The sequence below is a fragment of the Schistocerca nitens genome, chromosome 8 (assembly GCF_023898315.1).
Source record: "Schistocerca nitens isolate TAMUIC-IGC-003100 chromosome 8, iqSchNite1.1, whole genome shotgun sequence".
NCBI lineage: Eukaryota > Metazoa > Arthropoda > Insecta > Orthoptera > Acrididae > Schistocerca > Schistocerca nitens.
Genome location: NC_064621.1, coordinates 449,548,057 through 449,568,538, shown reverse-complemented (window position 1 = coordinate 449,568,538; position 20,482 = coordinate 449,548,057). Strand labels below are relative to the sequence as shown.

The following is a 20,482-nucleotide window of genomic DNA, read 5'->3' as shown; positions in this document are numbered from 1 at the left end:
TTAGCATCATTTTTAGCTTACCACCGGAATTTCACTAGTGAGGGACATTGTAAAAATTGGAGAATATAAGGGACTGTTAAAGAAGAAACGGTGTGCGACCCACGTCGTTCAGTGCGCAAATGGGCTCATAGCTGCTCAGTTTCAGTAGTTTCGATTTCGTCGTACCTGCACTCGATTCTGTAACAGACTTATTTAACAATTAATGAAGAAGGTTAATTCTAAGTAAACTTCCTAAGGAGCTTTACTGTATTGGAACTGAACCTATAACATAGAACTAGACTGACAGATACGGTAAGCGAAAGAGAGAGGAGGGGATCTCTAATTCGACAATGAAGTATTGTCAAAGCTGAAAGCTGACACCCATCGCCAGACACCTTATGGGGCTAGAGGACGGCTCCTTGTGCCCTCCCCCCCCCCCCCTCGAAACCCTAACCGAGCTACAGTCACAAAAATGGTCCTCGGCAAGAGCGACTGCTGCTAAGGCGCCGTAGGAGGTGAAAATTTTAATTTTACCTTTATAGTCTTTTCTTGAAATGTAGAAGGAGGAACCGACACATTAGTTAACTGTGGTAGGAATATACGCTTTCGGATGTTAACTACACCGTAATGAACAATGTTTTTCTTGTAGCGTCTGCCCTGGGAGTTGGCTGAGCATATCTGGGACGCTTTCGCGCACACTAATTGAATCTATGAGGGGCGTTGAATTAGTAATGCTACACATTTGTTTTTCTCGGAAAATTTCGGTTGAAAACCTGAGGAATCTGTGGAATATTCCCGCGTCAGCCCCTGTTGTTTCACGATGTTCAGATGGGTGGCGGTGCTATACGTTGCGTTAAAAGTGGCGTCTGTAAAGAGGTGGGCTCCAAGCAGACAGCTGTCATTCGGTTTCTTTTGGCAGAAAACCAGAGCATCACAGATATTCATAGACGCTTGTAGAATGTCTATGGAGACCTGGCAGTGAACAAAAGCACAGTGTGTCGTTGGGCGGGCATCAGCCATCACCGCAGCAAGGCCGCACAAGCCTGTCCGATCTCCCGCGCGCTGGCCGGCCGGTCACACACAGCTGTGAAACTTACAGAGTTCGAACTCGGAGGGTGCTATCATTCGACGCGATAGACGAATCAAAATCAAAAACCTCGCTGCACAATTGGTCGTCTCTGTTGGTAGTGCTGACACATTCGCCTACCAGTTGGGGTACTCGAAGTTGTGCGCAAGCTGTGTATCGCCGCCTAACAGTAGACCATAAAGTGTAACGAAGGACCATCTGTGCAGAATTGCCTGGGCGTTACGAGGTGGACGGTGTGCGGACCGTCTCCGCTCAAGAGTTAGATGTACTACTTGATCGTATCGCTTGAGGGTGTGGAGTCTCCTATTTGGAGCCTTTGTTTTTGATGCATTTCTGGATACTTGTATTGCATGACGTAGTATATACTAAGGGACGCATAGCTAGAATATTGATAATTTATTGTAACACACTATGCGATCAAAAGTATCCGGACACCTGGCTTAAAATGACTTACAAGTTCGTGGCGCCACCCATCGGTAATGCTAGCATTCAATATGCTGTTGGTCCAACCTTAGTCTTGATGACAGCTTCCACTCTCGCAGGAACACGTTCAGTCAGATGCTGGAAGGTTTCATGGGGAATGGAAGCCCATTATTCAGGGAGTGCTACACTGAGGAGAGGTATCGATGTCGGTCGGTGAGGTCTGGCACGAGGTCAGCGTTCCAAAACATCGCAAACCCGTTCTATAGGATTCAGGTCAGGACTCTGAGCAGGCCAGTCCATTACAGGGATGTAATTGTCGAGTAACCACTCCGCCACAGGCGGTGCATTATCAGTAGGTGCTTTATCATGTTGAAAGATGCAATAGCCATCTCCGAATTGTTCTTCGACAATGGAAAACAAGAACGTGCTTAAAACATCGATGTAGGCCTGTGCTGTGATAGTTACACACAAAACAAGAAGGGGTGCTTGCCCCCTCTATGAAAAACACGACCTCACCATAACACCACCGCCTCCGAATTTTACTGTTGGCACTACACACGGTGGTAGACGACATTCACCGGGCATTCGCCATACTCACACTCTGCCATCAGATCGCCACATTGTGTACCATGGTTCGTCACTCCACACAACGTTTTTCCACTGTTCAAACGTCCAATGTTGACACTCCTTACACCAAGTGAGGCATCGGTTGACATTTACCGGATTGATGTGTGCCTTATGAGCAGCCGCTCGACCGTGAAATCTAAGTTTTCTCACCTCCCGCCTAACAGTCATAGTACTTGCAGTGGATCCTGAAGCATTGTGGAATTCCTATGTGATGGTCTGGATAGACGTCTGCGCATTGCACATTACGATCCTCTTCAACTGTCGGCGGTCTCTGTCAGTCAATAGACGCCGTCGCCTGTACGCTTTTGTGCCCTTCACGTTTCCACTTCACTATCACATCGGGAACAGTGTACCTATGGATGTTCAGGGGTGTGAATATTTCGCGAACAGACGTATGACACAAGTGACACCCAATCACCTGACAACGTTCAAAGTCCACGGAGCGCCCTATTCTGCTCTCTCACGATGTCTAATGACTACTGAGGTCGCTGATAAGGAGTACGTGGCAGTGGGTAGCAGCAGAATGTACCTAATATGAAAAACCTATGTTTTTTGGGTGTCCGGATTCTTTTGTTCACATAGTGTATATTTTTAGTACATATGACGTCTTTTAATAAAAGCAAGAGCTTATGGCGTCATATTGTAGATGAGGACCCTAGCTATGCCTCCAGTGATCTTTCTAAATTCCGAGAGATGTATAGGCATGAGTAGGTATACCTTTGTTGTAGACTGTCATTGGAATAATGTGACCTTGGCTGTAATATCTTACTATGTCTCCAGCGCTCGCGCTGTTGCGTTGTGCCACGTCCACGTTGCTGACATGTGGAAGGTACGGGTGGGTCGGTGGTTGGATATTTTAATACACTCCTGGAAACTGAAATAAGAACACCGTGAATTCATTGTCCCAGGAAGGGGAAACTTTATTGACACATTCCTGGGGTCAGATACATCACATGATCACACTGACAGAACCACAGGCACATAGACACAGGCAACAGAGCATGCACAATGTCGGCACTAGTACAGTGTATATCCACCTTTCGCAGCAATGCAGGCTGCTATTCTCCCATGGAGACGATCGTAGAGATGCTGGATGTAGTCCTGTGGAACGGCTTGCCATGCCATTTCCACCTGGCGCCTCAGTTGGACCAGCGTTCGTGCTGGACGTGCAGACCGCGTGAGACGACGCTTCATCCAGTCCCAAACATGCTCAATGGGGGACAGATCCGGAGATCTTGCTGGCCAGGGTAGTTGACTTACACCTTCTAGAGCACCTTGGGTGGCACGGGATACATGCGGACGTGCATTGTCCTGTTGGAACAGCAAGTTCCCTTGCCGGTCTAGGAATGGTAGAACAATGGGTTCGATGACGGTTTGGATGTACCGTGCACTATTCAGTATCCCCTCGACGGTCACCAGTGGTGTACGGCCAGTGTAGGAGATCGCTCCCCACACCATGATGCCGGGTGTTGGCCCTGTGTGCCTCGGTCGTATGCAGTCCTGATTGTGGCGCTCACCTGCACGTCGCCAAACACGCATACGACCATCATTGGCACCAAGGCAGAAGCGACTCTCATCGCTGAAGACGACACGTCTCCATTCGTCCCTCCATTCACGCCTGTCGCGACACCACTGGAGGCGGGCTGCACGATGTTGGGGCGTGAGCGGAAGACGGCCTAACGGTGTGCGGGACCGTAGCCCAGCTTCATGGAGACGGTTGCGAATGGTCCTCGCCGATACCCCAGGAGCAACAGTGTCCCTAATTTGCTGGGAAGTGGCGGTGCGGTCCCTTACGGCACTGCGTAGGATCCTATGGTCTTGGCGTGCATCCGTGCGTCGCTGCGGTCCGGTCCCAGGTCGACGGGCACGTGCTCCTTCCGCCGACCACTGGCGACAACATCGATGTACTGTGGAGACCTCACGCCCCACGTGTTGAGCAATTCGGCGGTACGTCCACCCGGCCTCCCGCATGCCCACTATACGCCCTCGCTCAAAGTCCGTCAACTGCACATACGGTTCACGTCCACGCTGTCGCGGCATGCTACCAGTGTTAAAGACTGCGATGGAGCTCCGTATGCCACGGCAAACTGGCTGACACTGACGGCGGCGGTGCACAAATGCTGCGCAGCTAGCGCCATTCGACGGCCAACACCGCGGTTCCTGGCGTGTCCGCTGTGCCGTGCGTGTGATCATTGCTTGTACAGCCCTCTCGCAGTGTCCGGAGCAAGTATGGTGGGTCTGACACACCGGTGTCAATGTGTTCTTTTTTCCATTTCCAGGAGTGTATATTTTCTGTAAATATGACGTCATCTTAAGGTAAGTAAGAGTCTTTAACGTCAAAATCTGCATGAGGAGTCAGGCTATGTCTCCATTAGGTACAAATAATGTGACGCAAGACGTGTATCTGTTTCATGTTGAAATACCTCGTATGTCTTCGAGAAGCAACTTAAGACAGAAGTGATCCTGGGCGCATTAATATCAGCACACAACTCTAACGTGTATGAAATCGTTTTTCCAGTATGGTCGCAGAGGAAAATTATTTTGGTGAGAAACTTATGTTAAACATTATACTCTGGGATCTCACCAGAGACTGGCACTAAAGTTTTACCATTCCTGTGTGCCATGGTGGGCATTTAGTGTTTGTGTCCATCAGTGTCCTTTGTTCTGAGTATCAGTACCTACTGATATTCCCCTAAGTCTCATGATAACGGTTGAATACTGTATTTCCTTTCTTATAACTATTACCTCAGCTGTGGAATCCTTTTAACATAATTATTTCATGTTGTTCTTAAGCTATGCTGATTTTCCCCGTAGTGCCAAAGAAGAATATAGTTAACAGCACTCACCTAGAACTATGTTTCTCTGGGGTCTGCTGTACTTTTAAATGGCAAAGATTTAATTTAGTATGTTTGGGCATCTCCGTGCTTTTAATGGCCGGTTTGACTGTACTTGTTACCAAATCCATGGATATTTATGGTTCTTTATTTTTTTACGATGAAATGCGGAAATGAAGTTTTTATTTAGTAGAACAATAATTTAATAAAAACGTTCTGCTAACATCCCTCTTAAAATAATTAACACCTCACACTTCCAAAACTCTTCGCCCTCGACCTCTCACCAATCAACAAGAAGCGCCTTGGGTTGCAGTATCAGGTAAATTGGAGACCTGTACAATTGCTCACCGCGCCATCTGGACGCTATGTTCACAACTAAAGTTGCCCGACGCCATACTGACACGTACGTTTCGTGGCCGTTTAGCGCAATAAATGTTGTTCCTTCAACGTTGAAAGTAGTCACTTCGCAAGTGGCACCATCTACTTACCTGCCAAATGACCGCAATCGGCGTTGCCCTTCTGCGTGCAACTCTTTTTATGACGATCAGTGTATGATTTAGGATCAGTGTATGACTTACCACTAACAGCATTGTGCCATGATACTGAAACCCAGCAGAATGTGTTTCTAAATGTGAAACAGTAATTACCTTGTACTTGGTTTCCATTGTAGAACAAGGAGTAAGTGTAATTTTAAGAATAAAGGAAATAGGGAGATAATGAAGAATGGGAATGTATAGCGAAGTAATTCAAAATGAGGAATAAAATAATGGTCCTGCGAGATGTGTTCAAATATAGTTCTTTTCTAAACGCAGTTGCTGACTTACAAGTTAATGATATTGTTTGTTTATGAGTAAGAATAAGATTCGCTAATTCTACTGAAAGTACTCATCAGGCACTGTCTTATTTCTGAAGATGTCACCCATGAAGCTTGCAGATGCTTTCGGAATCCTTGCAAGATCAGTGCTGTTGAAGTCTACCCTGTAAATTCCGAAGCGTAACCTGAAAGAAAAAGAAAGGGAACAGTTTTACTTCACTGCTTACAGCAAGCTGTAGTCAAAGAAAAATTAAAAAAAAAAAAAAACGGGCTGTGTCAAACAGCAGACTAGGAAAATACTAGTCGCACATCAACTGTAAGTGTGAAATATATATCCCGACGGTTGTTGAAACATTCTGATTTATTGCAGCTGCTTGATTCGAAAAATTTCTTTTCACTCTCTTTCGTCTTGAAGTTCGCTGTAAGTACACTCAAAGAAAGAAGAAAGTCGCACCACGAAGAAATTATCAGAATGGGAATGAAATCAGTAGATGTGATGGACATGTACAGACAAATTATTACAATTTCAGAGCAATTGGTTGATGTTTCATCCAAGTGAAAGAGCTTGAGATCTGAGAAAGTCAATAACGGGTTGGTCCACCTCTGGCCATTATGCATGCAGTTATTCGTCATGATATTTATTGACAGAGTCACTGGATGTCCTTCTGAGGATAGTGCCAAAATCTGTCCAACTGGCGAGTTAGAACCTCAAAATCGAGGTCTCGTTTTAGGGCCCTGTCCATAAGGCACCAAACGTTCTGAATTGGAAAGAGATCCGGCGACCTTCCTGGCCAAGGTAGGGTTTAGTATGCCGTAGCCGTAGAAACTCTTCTTCGTTGATCCATTATGGATCGTGGGACGACGGCTGGCATGAAATTCTTGATGCAATAATTCACCAGCAGCCGTATGTATTGTAGAAATTTATTTTATTTTATGAACTTCTATGTGCTACCAGTTTCGGCATTACATTGATGCCATCTTCAGGCCCCACTCGTCAGTAAAACCGCTACACGCGGAAAGTGCCAAAGAACTGGTTTGTCACCTGGCCACAGGAGATTGATTCACGGATCCAGTTATTTGGCTCCTTCCGTGCATAGCGGTTTTACGACTATGACGAGTGGGGCCTTAAGATGGCATCAATGTAGTGCCGAAACTTGTAGCACATAGAAGTTCATAAAATAAAATAAATTTCTACAATACATACGGCTGTTGGTAAATTAGTGCATCAAGAAGCCGATGAAACTGTCGCCTTTGGCGGGCGGTTATTATCTTTTAAATTCCAATTTCAAGATGGCTTGCCGTGAAGGGCAACAAAACGGAGAGAGCAGAATATCGTTGGCGTAAGGGTGCCGTGTATCAAAACCAAAGAAATGGCACCGGAGAACATCACTCACGGCTGTCGAACCATTTGGCGGATGGCAGTAGGGTTCGCACCCCGCTGTCCGTAGCGTCTCGAGGCACGTCTTCGCTGGTTGTCGGGGCTCATTTCGATGCGGGGCTCATAACTGACCACAGTTCTGTTCCAGTCAATGAGATACCAGGCCGAAGACTTAAAACTGGAGTCGATATTCGGGATTCAGTGTTAGATTCAAAATATAACAGAGTTTTGGAGCACTTAAGATCAAATAAGGTAGAAGAGATAGACAACATTCCGTCGGAATTTATGAAATCATTGTGGGAAGTGATAACACTGTTATGTACTGGCAATATATCAACAGATTTTCGGAGAAGCGCCAGCCACACAATTCCGAAACTAGCAAAAGCCGACAAATGGGAGAAATATCACACAATCAGCTTCACAAGTCATGCATCGAAACTGCCGACACGAATTATTAATATAGAAAAAGAGAAAGATAAGTGAGGATCTATTGCATGAACTACAGTTTGGCTTGAGAATTGATAAAACCATCAGAGAGGCTGTTCTGGCTCGTCCTGGAAAAAGCGATCTACAATGTAAAATAGAGCAAGATTTAGTGAAGTTCTGAGGAAAATTCGGATAAACTGTAGGGAGAGACGGCTAATAGTCCGCAGCTCGTGGTCGTGCGGTAGCGTTCTCGCTTCCCACACCCGGGTTCCCGGGTTCGATTCCCGGCGGGGTCAGGGATTTTCTCTGCCTCGTGATGACTGGGTGTTGTGTGATGTCCTTAGGTTAGTTAGGTTTAAGTAGTTCTAAGTTCTAGGGGACTGATGACCATAGATGTTAAGTCCCATAGTGCTCAGAGCCATTTGAACCATTAGACGGCTAATATACAATATGGAAATATTATTATAAGGAATAATGAGACAGGAAGAGCAAGAATGATGTCCTGGCATTAAAATGGTGTAAGACGTGATGTAGCCTTTCACCCCTACTGTTCATACTTCGAGAAAGCAATGACGGCAATAAAAGAAAAGTTTAAGAGTGGGATTAAAATTCAAGGTGAAAGGATATCAGTGATGAATTTGACTGATAACATTCCTATCCTTAGTGAAAATGTAGAATAGCTGCAGTATCTGTTCAAGGGAATGCAGGGTCTAATTAAGTAAGTAATGTCGCTCCTTGTCGTGTCTCAGAAAAGAGTTCAGTTTAGAAGTAAAGAACGTAACGGTTATTAGAAAAAAAAAAGTATGAGAAAAACAACAAATATTCAACTTACTCGTATCCAGAAGCCCATTCCAGATTGTCCATAATGCTCCACGCCATGTAACCAAGTACGTTGACACCGTCTTCATTAATAGCTTTCAACAGTTCGGCCAAATAACTCTGTAACGGAGAAAGGGTAGTGTAGAGTTGCACGTAGATATCACAAATGAAGCATCTTCTTATCTCTAGCATGTTATCGGATGAGCATAACAATGCTCATTATTTTTGCCCTTGTAAGCAAACAGTATGTTTTTTGTAACAGTCTATCAGTTTATAATAAACCTTGAACTAATTTATTAATTTTAAGAAACTTTCGTTCTATTAATCCACAAAGAACTGTAACGCTACAGAGATAAAAGCATATTTTGCTAATAATCAGCAGCATGACCACAAAATTGAGACACACAAATGACATGTTTGTAAGGAAAACTTCAGTTCTTTAATTTAACGATGAATGCATCAAACAAAAAGAAAGAGCCATATTATTTAAATTGATATTGTTCGCGAGCCAATTACTTTTCGAAGATTCTCTCTAGAATTACCTTTAATTTAGCACTAATATTTAACATTCGATATTTTCATGTCCTAAGAAACTGAAGTACGACGTTCGTTGATATACAGAATGTAGCTGAAACTTCTAAAAGCACGGACTGAGTAAAACAGGACTTTATTAAATTAGCAGCGAGAGACCACCTCTTACTCGCCACATATAAATACATCGAAAAGTATAGTCACACAAACGATGACCACGGTATAGAACAAAAAACTGCAAACGCAAGACGGAAGTTGTGTTGCCACAGAGAACTATTTGATTTAAATGAAATTTTTTGTAATGTTGGTCCAGATTATCCAAATATAAAAATTAAGTAACATGTTCAGCTAATCTGTGGAGTACTTTTGTTTATACATTTTTCAGTAATACTGCAGTATGTTTGACGATAAAACATGTGAACTTCAGCACAAAATCGTAATTTGTTTGCTGCTAACCATCAACGGAGTGTCATCAAGAATTTGGTCCCACATCAATTTCAACAGGTGTAGCTCAATTCACAGGAGGCTGCACATCTCATGAACGTAATTCACAGGCCAAGGTTCTGTTACATCTCCATACAGTCGGTCAAACTGTCCTTTGTAGCACTAACTTCGAATCTGAAAATGATCTGTTCATCAGGAAGAAGACAGTATTTAAAAAAAGAGATAAAGTGAGTGATCCAGTTGGTGTTTTCTTTCATGTTTCCAACAATGGTCACATTGGTCCTAAAGTCTTTTACATTAATTTATGTTACAGAAATTATTAGAAATTACTTTGCATGTTATTGCAAATAGTGAGACGAACAGTTTGTAAAGCGGCGTTAAAGCTAGCGACAAGTAACAAAACGAATGAACGTTATTTGGAATACCAGAGAATAAATTTTGAAAGATTTAAAATAGATCGGTGGAAACGATGTGAATGTAGTGCAGATAAACGTGAGCTGCGTCAAAATTCTCTGTTCAGTACTAGATAATATGAGCCTTCCGTGCAAATTTTGCTTTTGTAAAATAACCATACTGTAAGTATTTAGATGTGTGTGATGAAGATATAAATGGAAGTGTTATGTTATTCTGACTGAGACAATGAAAGCGTATTTGGTGTGTAACGCAATGGAAATAGGAAGAGTTTATTACAAATCTGTTACAGTTGCAGCAAAAATATTTTGGCCACTAGTTCAACTGGTTCAGTCTCTCACCTGACATACTGATCCTCCACTGAAAGTGCTTGATTTAATGATAGCATCTAAATTAAACAATACAAGCGTCACACAAGAAAGTAGATAAAGGTCAATATATACGTATGCTCACTGTAGAAGTCAGACTCGAACAACAAAATGAACTGACTGGAACAGTGAAGACAGAGACGTCGTGTTACCTCAAAAGAAGATAAATTTAACGTATTATTTTAGTGTATTGCTAAGATCAACAGCACAGAGTTTGGTTAGAAGAGAAAGAGATGAAATTTGGGAAGATGTGACGAATTTAAAGTTGAATATATTTCCAATTCCCTTAGGAAAACGTCTAGCGGACTGCGCTATTCATTTCGTCAGAACACTGGTATTTATCAGTATTAAATTTCAATTAAGTAATAACGATAATTTGTTTCTATCTTTTGTGTTTGAGTGTCGTTATAAAATACTAAGAAACTTTAGATGTCCGCAGCTCGTAGTCGTGCGGTAGCGTTCTCGCTTCCCACGCTCGAGTTCCCGGGTTCGATTCCCGGCGGGGTCAGGGATTTTCTCTGCCTCGTTATGACTGGGTGTTGTGTGCTGTCCTTAGGTTAGTTAGGTTTAAGTAGTTCTAAGGTATAGGGGACTGATGACCATAGATGTTAAGTCCCATAGTGCTCAGAGCCATTTGAAACTTTAGATATTTGGAGTGGTAAATAGAGTAAACTAAGTGATCTAAACTTAAATCAGTCGTCACAATCTATCAGAAAACTGAATAATTTTACTGCGATCAATGTAAATGAACATCTGATAGAAACTGAAACCTATCAAGATTGCAGTTACTATGAAGCATATAGCACAAAGACACGAATAACAATCACAACGCTTGTTAATAAACTACCGAACCATAAGAGGTACTGATCTTACAGTAACTCCACATATAAATCTTTCAGTTCTGTTCCTAAGCATAAGTGACGTTTTAATTTATCAGCACTTATATTAAGGTAAATGTGCTATGGAACGTATATATAGAGTCCTCTGTTGATTCGTCTTTAAGCACTGAAGGTCGTCTGCTGTTAGACATCTTTCATGATATGTGTTCGTCTGCACATAAAAAACACCTTTTCCGTCTTTTGGTCACTTATCCACCAGCTATCTTTGGATAACAATGGCAAAGCATGTGATAAGCAAGCCGCCCAAGCTCCATGGTGAGTCGCCCACAAAGAAATTTTTGGCGGGAAGATTCGCTTAGTGACATCCCCATCATCACTGAACAAAGCGGGTAACTCTGTTCTCCCTCTGAGGACGTGCCAACCTGTTCAATATACGTGGCTTATCTTACATTACAGAAAAGTGCTCGTTGAAGCGACGTCCTTCTGATCTATGGTGATACGGCTACTTGCTTGCCCTGGATTTGCGTAGTTGCGCTTTTTGGAACATTTAACTTACACTGTCCAGTCACATTAATGTGACCACCTGTCAAAAGCTTGAATACAGGGTGGACCGCTGCGAGACATGCGGTGAAGTTCTGGGATGTACCGACAGATATGTGGAGCCATCTCGACTCCAGTGCTGTGGCCATCAGAGTTAGGATTCTCGCGCGAGGATCAATGACCGGAACAGCTCGATCGAGGTGGTCCCATAGATTGTCGATTGGGTTTACCTGATAAATGCTGGGAAAAAGGAAGGAAGGAAAATTGGGTTTAATGTCCCGTCGACTATGGTCTGTGAGTTTGGTGACCAAGTTAGTACGGCAAACTCCTCCTGCTGCTCTGCAAAATATGCACGTGTACTTCCGAGCTGTGTGGCACATTGCTTTGCCCTGCTGGTAGATGCCACCGTTCCAAGGAAAAGCAAACAGAATATAGGGGTGGACATGGTTCCCCAAGGGTAGATGCACACTCGTGTGATCCATTGTGCCACCCAGTATGACGAGATCACCAAGGGAATGCAACGAAAGTATTCCCCAGACCATAACGTTCCCTCCTGCAGCCTGGATCCTTCCGACGATTGTGGCAGGGTGTTCGCTTTCTTACGTTTCATGCCATACACGCCAACGGCCGCCCGACCGATGTAGTATGAAACGTGGCTCATAGGAAAAGGCATTGTCGCCACTTCCGTCATTGGACGCCCATTTGCGGTATTGGTGTTCAAATTCCATCCACGTTGCTGATGAACAGCAGGTGTATGAACCAGGGGCGTGCTTGGTATGCCCATGCGCGGCAACTTCCGCTGAACGGTAATTGCGGAGATACTGTTGGTAGCCCCGTAGTTCAGCTGGGCGGTCAGTTGCTGAAGATTTGTCTGTTCGCCCATACATATTACCGCAGACGTCGTTCACCCCTGTCTCTACGAGCCATGGCGCACACCAGTTGCCTCGGCGACGGACTAGAGTAGCGCCTTTTTTGCCATGCACGGTGTGCTTTAACCACGGCGACATGCGAGTGGCTTACACACTCGGCCGTTTCGTAAATTCTTCCGCCTCTGGCCCGAAAGCCAAGGATTATGTCTTTTTGGACGTCGGATAAGTCGCACCAGACTCGCTTTAAGTACTCTCCACTGCTACTACATCCATCTGACGTATGCAGTTGGCTATTGCACACTGACATCGACTATGATCACATTAACGTGACTGGACCGTGTATTTACCGCAGAAGCTCTACATTTACATTCAGTGTGGGCTGTATTAGATCATTTTCTAGTTCGCAGTTTCGTTGGCACAATGGGAATCAATATCCAGTTTGTACTTGGTCATCTTGGTAAGCTATCTGATTATCTCACTGCGTTTCCACTAATCAAATAATAACACGGGCGTTAATACGATTACAGGGTGATTCTTTTTTATCTTTTTAACACCTTTGATTATGTTGTCAAGTGATTCACTGAGAGATAAGTATGAGGTTCTGTATTCATTTTCTGAATAAAATTAATATTCAGTATTCATATTTTCTAGGGCTCTTGTGAACTTGTTTTTCGCTCCTCCGATCTTTATTCAGATCTTTACATATTTTCACTTAAGATCTACGTTGTCGAACGAGCTGCTGCTTCCTTCAGTAGTGATGGCACAATCTCATTTTGAAATAAAATTTTCAGCTAGCGAACTAAGCTCGTCTTGCAGTGAAACGTCAATGTACGTGTCTGCAGCAACGGAGATTTTGGTATTTTGCTATCACACCTCATATAGATTCAGTTAATCAGATTTTGTAGGATATAGAGTACAGACACATTTGCATTGCACGAATTACATCTATAATGTGTAATTCGTAGGCACAGATAGCGAGTAGCTACATGAAATCTGTTGTAAGGATTATGGTTTGGTCTTGGTTTAGTATATATCAACCCCCAACAGTAATTATATAGTTGCACTATAAGAAAATTCCTTGTCACTAGGAAATCTAAAACGAAGTTAATCAGATTGTGTATGTCTATTTATGGGTCACATATAATATAAAGAAGAAGGTTTCGGGGCATGAAAACTCGATGTCATTGTCCCTTATGAATTAACCGGATGAAGTATAAAACAGTGAGAGGTTTTAGTACCAGAGGGCATATGCAGTAATAGGCCACCGCAATCTTCACAAACGGATATACCTTCTGATCGAAGCCAGCGAACATGTTGCCAATGCTCTCACTGTCCCCGCTAGAAAATGGTATGGAGTAATAAAAGAAATTTTACATTTCCTCCAAGCAAAATAAATTTCCATTTTCTTCCTTCGTATGGTGTAAAACAGTTGCGCAGTGCAGTTGTCGACACAGAAGGAATAGTGTACTCACCCCATAATAGTCGATTCGGCGCTGATCATCCAGTTCTCCCCAGTCTCCATACCCGTTCTCAGTGACGACTATGGGGTAACCTGCGTACTCGTTTGACATCCAGTTCAGTAACTTGCGAAAACCCCATGGGACCACCTGTTGACATGAAAAAGCATTTACAACTATAGAACGTAATAGAACACAAGGTCTACGGAAGAAGAGACAAAAGGTGTACTGAAGAGCTATTCCTTCATGAAACACATTAAAAATCGCATATTTTCTTCATTGAAAATTTCATTGCAAGTTAACAACTTAGTTATTCGAAACAGAACATGCATATACAACACGGTCAAAAATGATTTCTTTCTGTGCTGAAGTTGTTTAAAGATGTAGCTCCTCTATTGACAAACAGTAATAGAAATTAGAAATAACTATTTAGGTTCAAGGTTTCTGTTAGATGCAGGTTATTTTCATATCTTTCCTTTGCGATGAAGCTGTTATTTGATGGAAACGGACTTCGATGTAGAAATTCAAAATCCGAAAACCTTCCATCGGCACTGGCCTAGTGCATAGACACTCAAACTTTAACGAGATTGAAAAATCCGACGGAACACATGAAGCAATGTCGTGTAGATGCGACCTGTTGTAGTTGTATCCTGTTTCTGTAGCCTTGGGACCACCACTCACTTCTCAAGAGTGAAACAGTGCACTGTCATCAAGCTGATACAGTCAATTCCCACAATTATACACGAATACGTTTTACATTTCGGCTGTTGCACCAAACGAGACAACCGATCTGACATTCAAGCTTTCAGTGTCGTCAATAGCGCCAGACTGCAAGCTGCTAAGCGTACGTGAATACTTCAATTGTAACTATAGAATCCCTGAAACTAGAGAATCAAAACCAGGAAGTACAGTTCGCTTTATCTTTAATCACCCGGTATTTTGAATGGAATACAGGAATTTTTATCTTCTGAGGTACACATGCTGTGCTGTGGAGCGATCGGTATGGTTTAAAATGAACACAGTTCGTACGCCGCGATCCCAGTGAAGGCATTTTTATGATTCCAAGATGACTGATTTCAGTAGTCTTATTTTGCCGTCATCTGATCTAAGTGGAAAACATAAAGACAATAAGAGGGTCTAAAGGAGACTACAATTCATATCACGGATTACAGATAATATACAAAACTCCACGTATCTTATGGAAGTTGTTATACAATTGCCTTGTTACATTATGTCAACTCGTAACATAAAAGGCACTCCCCATGTAAACATGTCTTGATGAAAACTCAGTTGATAAAATTCACATAGTTGATAAAATGCACACGGAAGATGAAATACACATGGAAGATAAAGTACACACAGGTGATAAAATCCTTGTATCGTCTTTGCATGCCGGAGGTGAACATGATTTTGACAAACTGGCCGCGCAGCATTGCGCTGCAGACGGAGTAGCAACATGGACGTGTCAGACCCGCTACCAAGTTACTTATCTCGCCGCTGGATGGCGTGTGTAGTACATGCTAAACGATTACATGCTGTGGTTACAAGTAATGAATAGCAGCGCACCAGAAGGAAGGGTGGATTTTTCAAAGTGATCGATATAACAATTACGAATACCACCTGGACACACATATCAAATGACCATGGCCTTATGATCCATATAAAATCTGTAGTAATTACATTTGTGAGCTTATTGAAAGTCAATAAACAACAGCAATAATCAACACATTTTAGAAACCTATATCTTTAATTAACAAACCAACGCGACATAAAGATACGCACTGGTGCAAGCGCGAAGAGTAAACCAATCAGACATGGAGGGGTCCCATGAAATATGACCCATGTAACAAATGTATGTGGGAGGGGAGGGGAGTCAGGTGCATAAAAACCACGCGACGCTGGCCTATCTTAAAAAGACATCTTATCCAGATACAAGCTTTATTGAGTGCAATGTGTCCACCACAGAATGAAAGGAAATGATATGCAGCGTATAAAATAATGTAGATGACTACAATAAAATTAAAGGTATGGATCGGCCGTAACAGTGCACATGAAAATAGGTCATACAGAGCTTAGAGGATGTCTGTAATCCAGGCTACGTGTCAAGAACTACTGTAGATCAGGGCCTTTAAACAAATAGCACTAACGAAAATCAAATAGCTGGGCAGAGTACGGAGTCCATAATTAATATTCAGGCTAAGGAAAGAGACAGAATCTGTTATACCTGCAACCTATAAGGGTATCTGATAACGAGGCTCCAAATTAACGCATGATTTGAATAAACAATACCGCTGAGACAGATAGAATTCTTTATTGGAGATAATGCCCTGTTTCGCAAATTATATTTGCATCTTCAGGTGCTTCAGTGTATACAAAGGAATAAAAGAACTCACCAGAAATTTAGCCATGCCAAGAAACGTACAAATAACAGCGATATGGTCTGTGTCTACTTGCATTAAAATGACTGAAGGCTCTATTTAAACGGATAAAGCCATTTCCAACATTTACATCCAGGCATTTAACACTTCCGACTCATGAATGTGCGAGCGTCTATGATAAAATCTATCAGGGGCAAGGGCATCCCCAGCCTAAAAATGAACCCAGTCAAAGTGAGAACGCAGTAGCTAATAAAATAATTTAAAATAAAAGACAGTTTAAATCCTTAGAAAAACCGCCGCGATTGTAACATTGAAAGGAAAACAGTTGCCTATAGTGTCACGCTTTGCTTCCTTTGTAAACGGCCTGGAGAGAAGCGTTGCTGCTGCTGGCACCAACTAACCGCTGTCTGTAGCGAGGCCACACGGAAAGCAACGCATGCGCAGTGTGGCAAACATTAAGTAACCAGATAGCTTGATTGAAATGCTGGGAGCTGGCTACACATTTTTAATTACCAAAATGCAATAATCAGAAACAAAACACTCTGTTTAAGAGTCGCATAAGTCAGAACTGCTGTTACAAGGAATTTCAAAAGGCTTCCTGATACTATCTATGTTCCTATATGCAGCACCATCAATTAATAAAATAGTTTTCACACGTTGAAAGTCTTTCACATAAATAAAAAAAAAACAGCGGTAGGGCTGGGAAACGTCACTCACTTAATCAAAATTGGCTAGGACGTTTCTTTGACGTAAATCTGTCTGGGAGCTGAGGGCATTTTCAGAGTCATTTTCAATGCTCGAAAAATCTCCAGTTCTTCTAAAATATTTGGAACATTACCCCTTTTCTCGCGTTGAAGTATTTGAAGAATGGTGACAACATCAGTGACTGTGTGTCCCGTCTACTGCGAGTGAGAGCTCAAAGCGCACTTTATTCTGGTCTTAGCGGTATGCCCTCTAAATCTTCCACGAAAACTTCTCCCCATTTGGCCTATGTATTTTATAGGGCAGCTGTCACAAGAAATACTATAAATAGCCTGAACTTTATGCATATCTCCCTTTTTGAATCCTATGTCAAAAGTTTTGGCAGCTTTTTGAGGATAAAATGGGCTGGTGTTACACCTTTTGCAGCCAGCTGCTTACCTATTTTCTTGGATTTGTTTTCATAACAAACACACATATAGTAATACATATCTTTAACAGCACTATCACTTAGAGGGATCAGGGTAGTATAACCGCCATGTAATCTCCTGTTTATTTCTTATGACACTACAACTAATTTTACTAACAACTTCTGCTTCATAGACATTGGAGTTAGCTATCTAATTAATTATGCGTAACTCACGCTCAAAAGCTACGCTGCACAGTGGGACACAACGTAGCCTACGCAGCTTGGAGCGAAATGCTGCCACCTTATATTGCCATGAGTGGTTCTTATAACTACGAATTACTATATCTGAAGTTGTGGGTCTCCTATAAATATCATAACTGAAATATCCCCTTTGTAACTATACTGACAAATATAGAAACGGCAATCTTCTGTTCACAATCTGTTCCATGGTGAACTGCATATTCACATTTTGGTTACTGAGATCCTGAAGAAAATCTTTTAAATTTTGGAGCGAGCCACACGACTGTTACACTGCGGTAGCTAAATTATAAAGTTTCTGGTTAAGGGAATGCTACCTACAGGGTGTTCAACTATAAGTACCTTCATGTCAATATAAACATACTTTATATATAAACCAACATACTTAGTAACCTGCAATCTATTCGTCCGGTTTACCTAGACTTATAATTCACAGTCAGATTTGATATAAAAATTATGTTCAGCGGACACTAATGGGTCGTTCAAAACGTGATCTGGCTTTCTCTTTTTATTTCATAAATGTTTTCCAGTATATTAAACTTTTAGCTTTTGGATCTTAATGAGAAAGTTTAGTACTATTTCATATGAGTACTACTCTACGCTTAGACGTGCGATGATTGTCCCCTAAGGCAGTTCTGTTATGTACACTTGCATGTTCTCTGAATCAGGTGAAACTAGATCTGCCTGGCCAACATCAAAGCCTTCACACTCTCCGCAGTGCAATTTGTGCATTCCAGGATTTCGATACCCACGTTGCTGGTTTTCTATAGTATACCTCATTTTAGAAGGTACATCATTAGTTGTAATAACGGCAAGGGCTGCATTAGAACCACGTAGCTGTTGTTCAGTTTTGTCCGAGAACGGACCTCTGTAGATGAGAGTAGTACAAGAAAACGGTGGTATTAAATATTTAGACTTTCCCATAACAATGGTAGCTGGCCATCACAAGTTTAGTGTTTTCAGGACCTGCCTCTACAGATCTGATTACTGATGCCAATCCATGTCACCCCAACAAATATGAAAAAAAAAAAAATACTTTCAAGCTGTGACACTTGGGCTGTTAAAAATTTCATTGGAAGGAGACAATGTCAAGCAAGAAACGACAACGTTGAAATATATCGCTTATATAAATGGTTATGATCCAGTTATGGTCTGTCCGTGTTGTACTTCGGCAGCCAATACAATGATAATAACATGTTGGTCCTGTTACAATGCATTTGATAATGACGTCGCCATGGTCCATGTTTTCGCATCCACCACACGCATGTCAGAAAGACATTAATGCTAGATTAATCGCTTTCTTATATGTCAATGTTTATGTATCGGCATCGGAGCCACGTTACTTTTTTTATACGCTGCAGAAAAATCCTCATATGGGAACTTCTTGATCTCCCTGTACAACTGCTAAATAATCCACGTGTGTGCTAGATGCTAGATGCTAGATTAATCGCTTTGTTATATGTCGGTGTTTATGTATCCGCATCGAAGCCACGTTACTTTTTGGATACGCTGCAGCAAAGTCCTCAAATGGAAACTTCTTGATCTCCCTGTACAACAACTAAATAACCCACGTGTGTGCTGCCGGTTGTTGCTGAACCTGAAACCTATCTGGTTCCTAGGCTAACACTATGTCGACGAAACCGCACTGAAGAGATGAGCTGAGCCGCATCCTTATGCACCTTAACTCCGTTCACCGAAGCATCTACATACCTACAGATTTTATTTAGCGTATGGCTAATACAGACATATCATGAAATTACATATACATATGTACATATTGACACACAAGCCACTTAAGTTTGTCTTTACAACTGAATATCCAGTCCTTCAATCCAGCGCACTGCATCTGGAGTTGCTAGCAGGAAGTCCTCTTTGGCGCCGTGATAGGCTCGAATCCTGCATTCACTGACAATGTGGTGAACAGTCTGGTATGGAGCCCCGCAGTCACAAGCTGCATCAGGCAGCTTCTTCCACTTAAAGAGAGCATCCCTGCATCGCCCATGGCTGGTACGGATTCTGTTGAGAGTAGACCACGTCTTGCGTGGTAAGTCGAATCCACTTGGAAGTTTAGCACCTGAGGAGATGTTATGCAGGTGCACATCTGTCACTGCTTCCCACCGACCTTTCCATTCTTCAAGAGGTTTGAAATTCTTAGCAACCATGTCAGCAGCATCGCACAGAGTTGGATGACGTGATTTCAGTCTCTTGCGATTTAAAAGTGGCAGGTCGCTATGCACGGGTAGGTTAGAATTTCTGGAGATCTTGTGGAATTCTCTCATAAGGGCAGTACATCTGCGTAGATCAGGAGGCATTATACCGGTTAACAGTGGAAGCCAATAAACTGGAGTAGATCTGATTGTGCCAGATATTATGCGCATTGTCGTATTCAGCTGGGTATCAACAAGCCTTGTATGATGACTATTCATCCAAACAGGTGCACAATACTCAGCACTTGAGTATACCAAGCCCAGAGCTGAAGTTCGCAGGGTGGTTGCTGAAGATCCCCAGGTAGTTCCGCATAGCTTATGGAGGATGTTGTTTCGAGTCCTCAGCTTTTGAGCTAAGTTAAGAAGGTGTTGTTTGAAGCATAGTGTACGATCCAGGATGACACCAAGATATTTTGGGTTCCAGTTGTGACGAAGAATTCTGCCTCTGAAACTTACCTCCAGTTTTACGTTCGCCAACTGGTTATTTAGATGGAAGCAACACACTTATGTTTTACTCACACTGAGTTGGAGTCTCCAGATTTTGAAGTAATTGTCTAATGCAGACAGGTCATTGGCTAAAATCTCTTCTGTTGTCTTCATTTCCTGGTGTTTGACGGCTAGAGCCAGGTCATCGGCATAGCAGTATTTTATGGACGAAGTGTCAGGTAGATGAGATAGATATAGG

At 42.5% G+C, this 20,482-nt stretch overlaps 1 protein-coding gene across 1 annotated transcript in view; it reads right to left on the bottom strand.

Moving 5' to 3' along the window:
* Positions 1–5,732: 5,732 nt before the first annotated feature.
* The window catches only part of LOC126198745 (myrosinase 1-like), a 92,586-nt gene continuing 77,836 nt past the window's right edge, over positions 5,733–20,482 (bottom strand). Inside the window, exons 9-11 of the mRNA XM_049935295.1 lie at positions 13,862–13,996; positions 8,401–8,507; positions 5,733–5,949 (exon numbers count right to left, since the gene is read on the bottom strand). Of these exons, the coding sequence (XP_049791252.1) occupies positions 5,823–5,949; positions 8,401–8,507; positions 13,862–13,996 (369 nt within the window). The 3' untranslated portion in view covers positions 5,733–5,822. The remainder of the gene's footprint in view (positions 5,950–8,400; positions 8,508–13,861; positions 13,997–20,482) is intronic.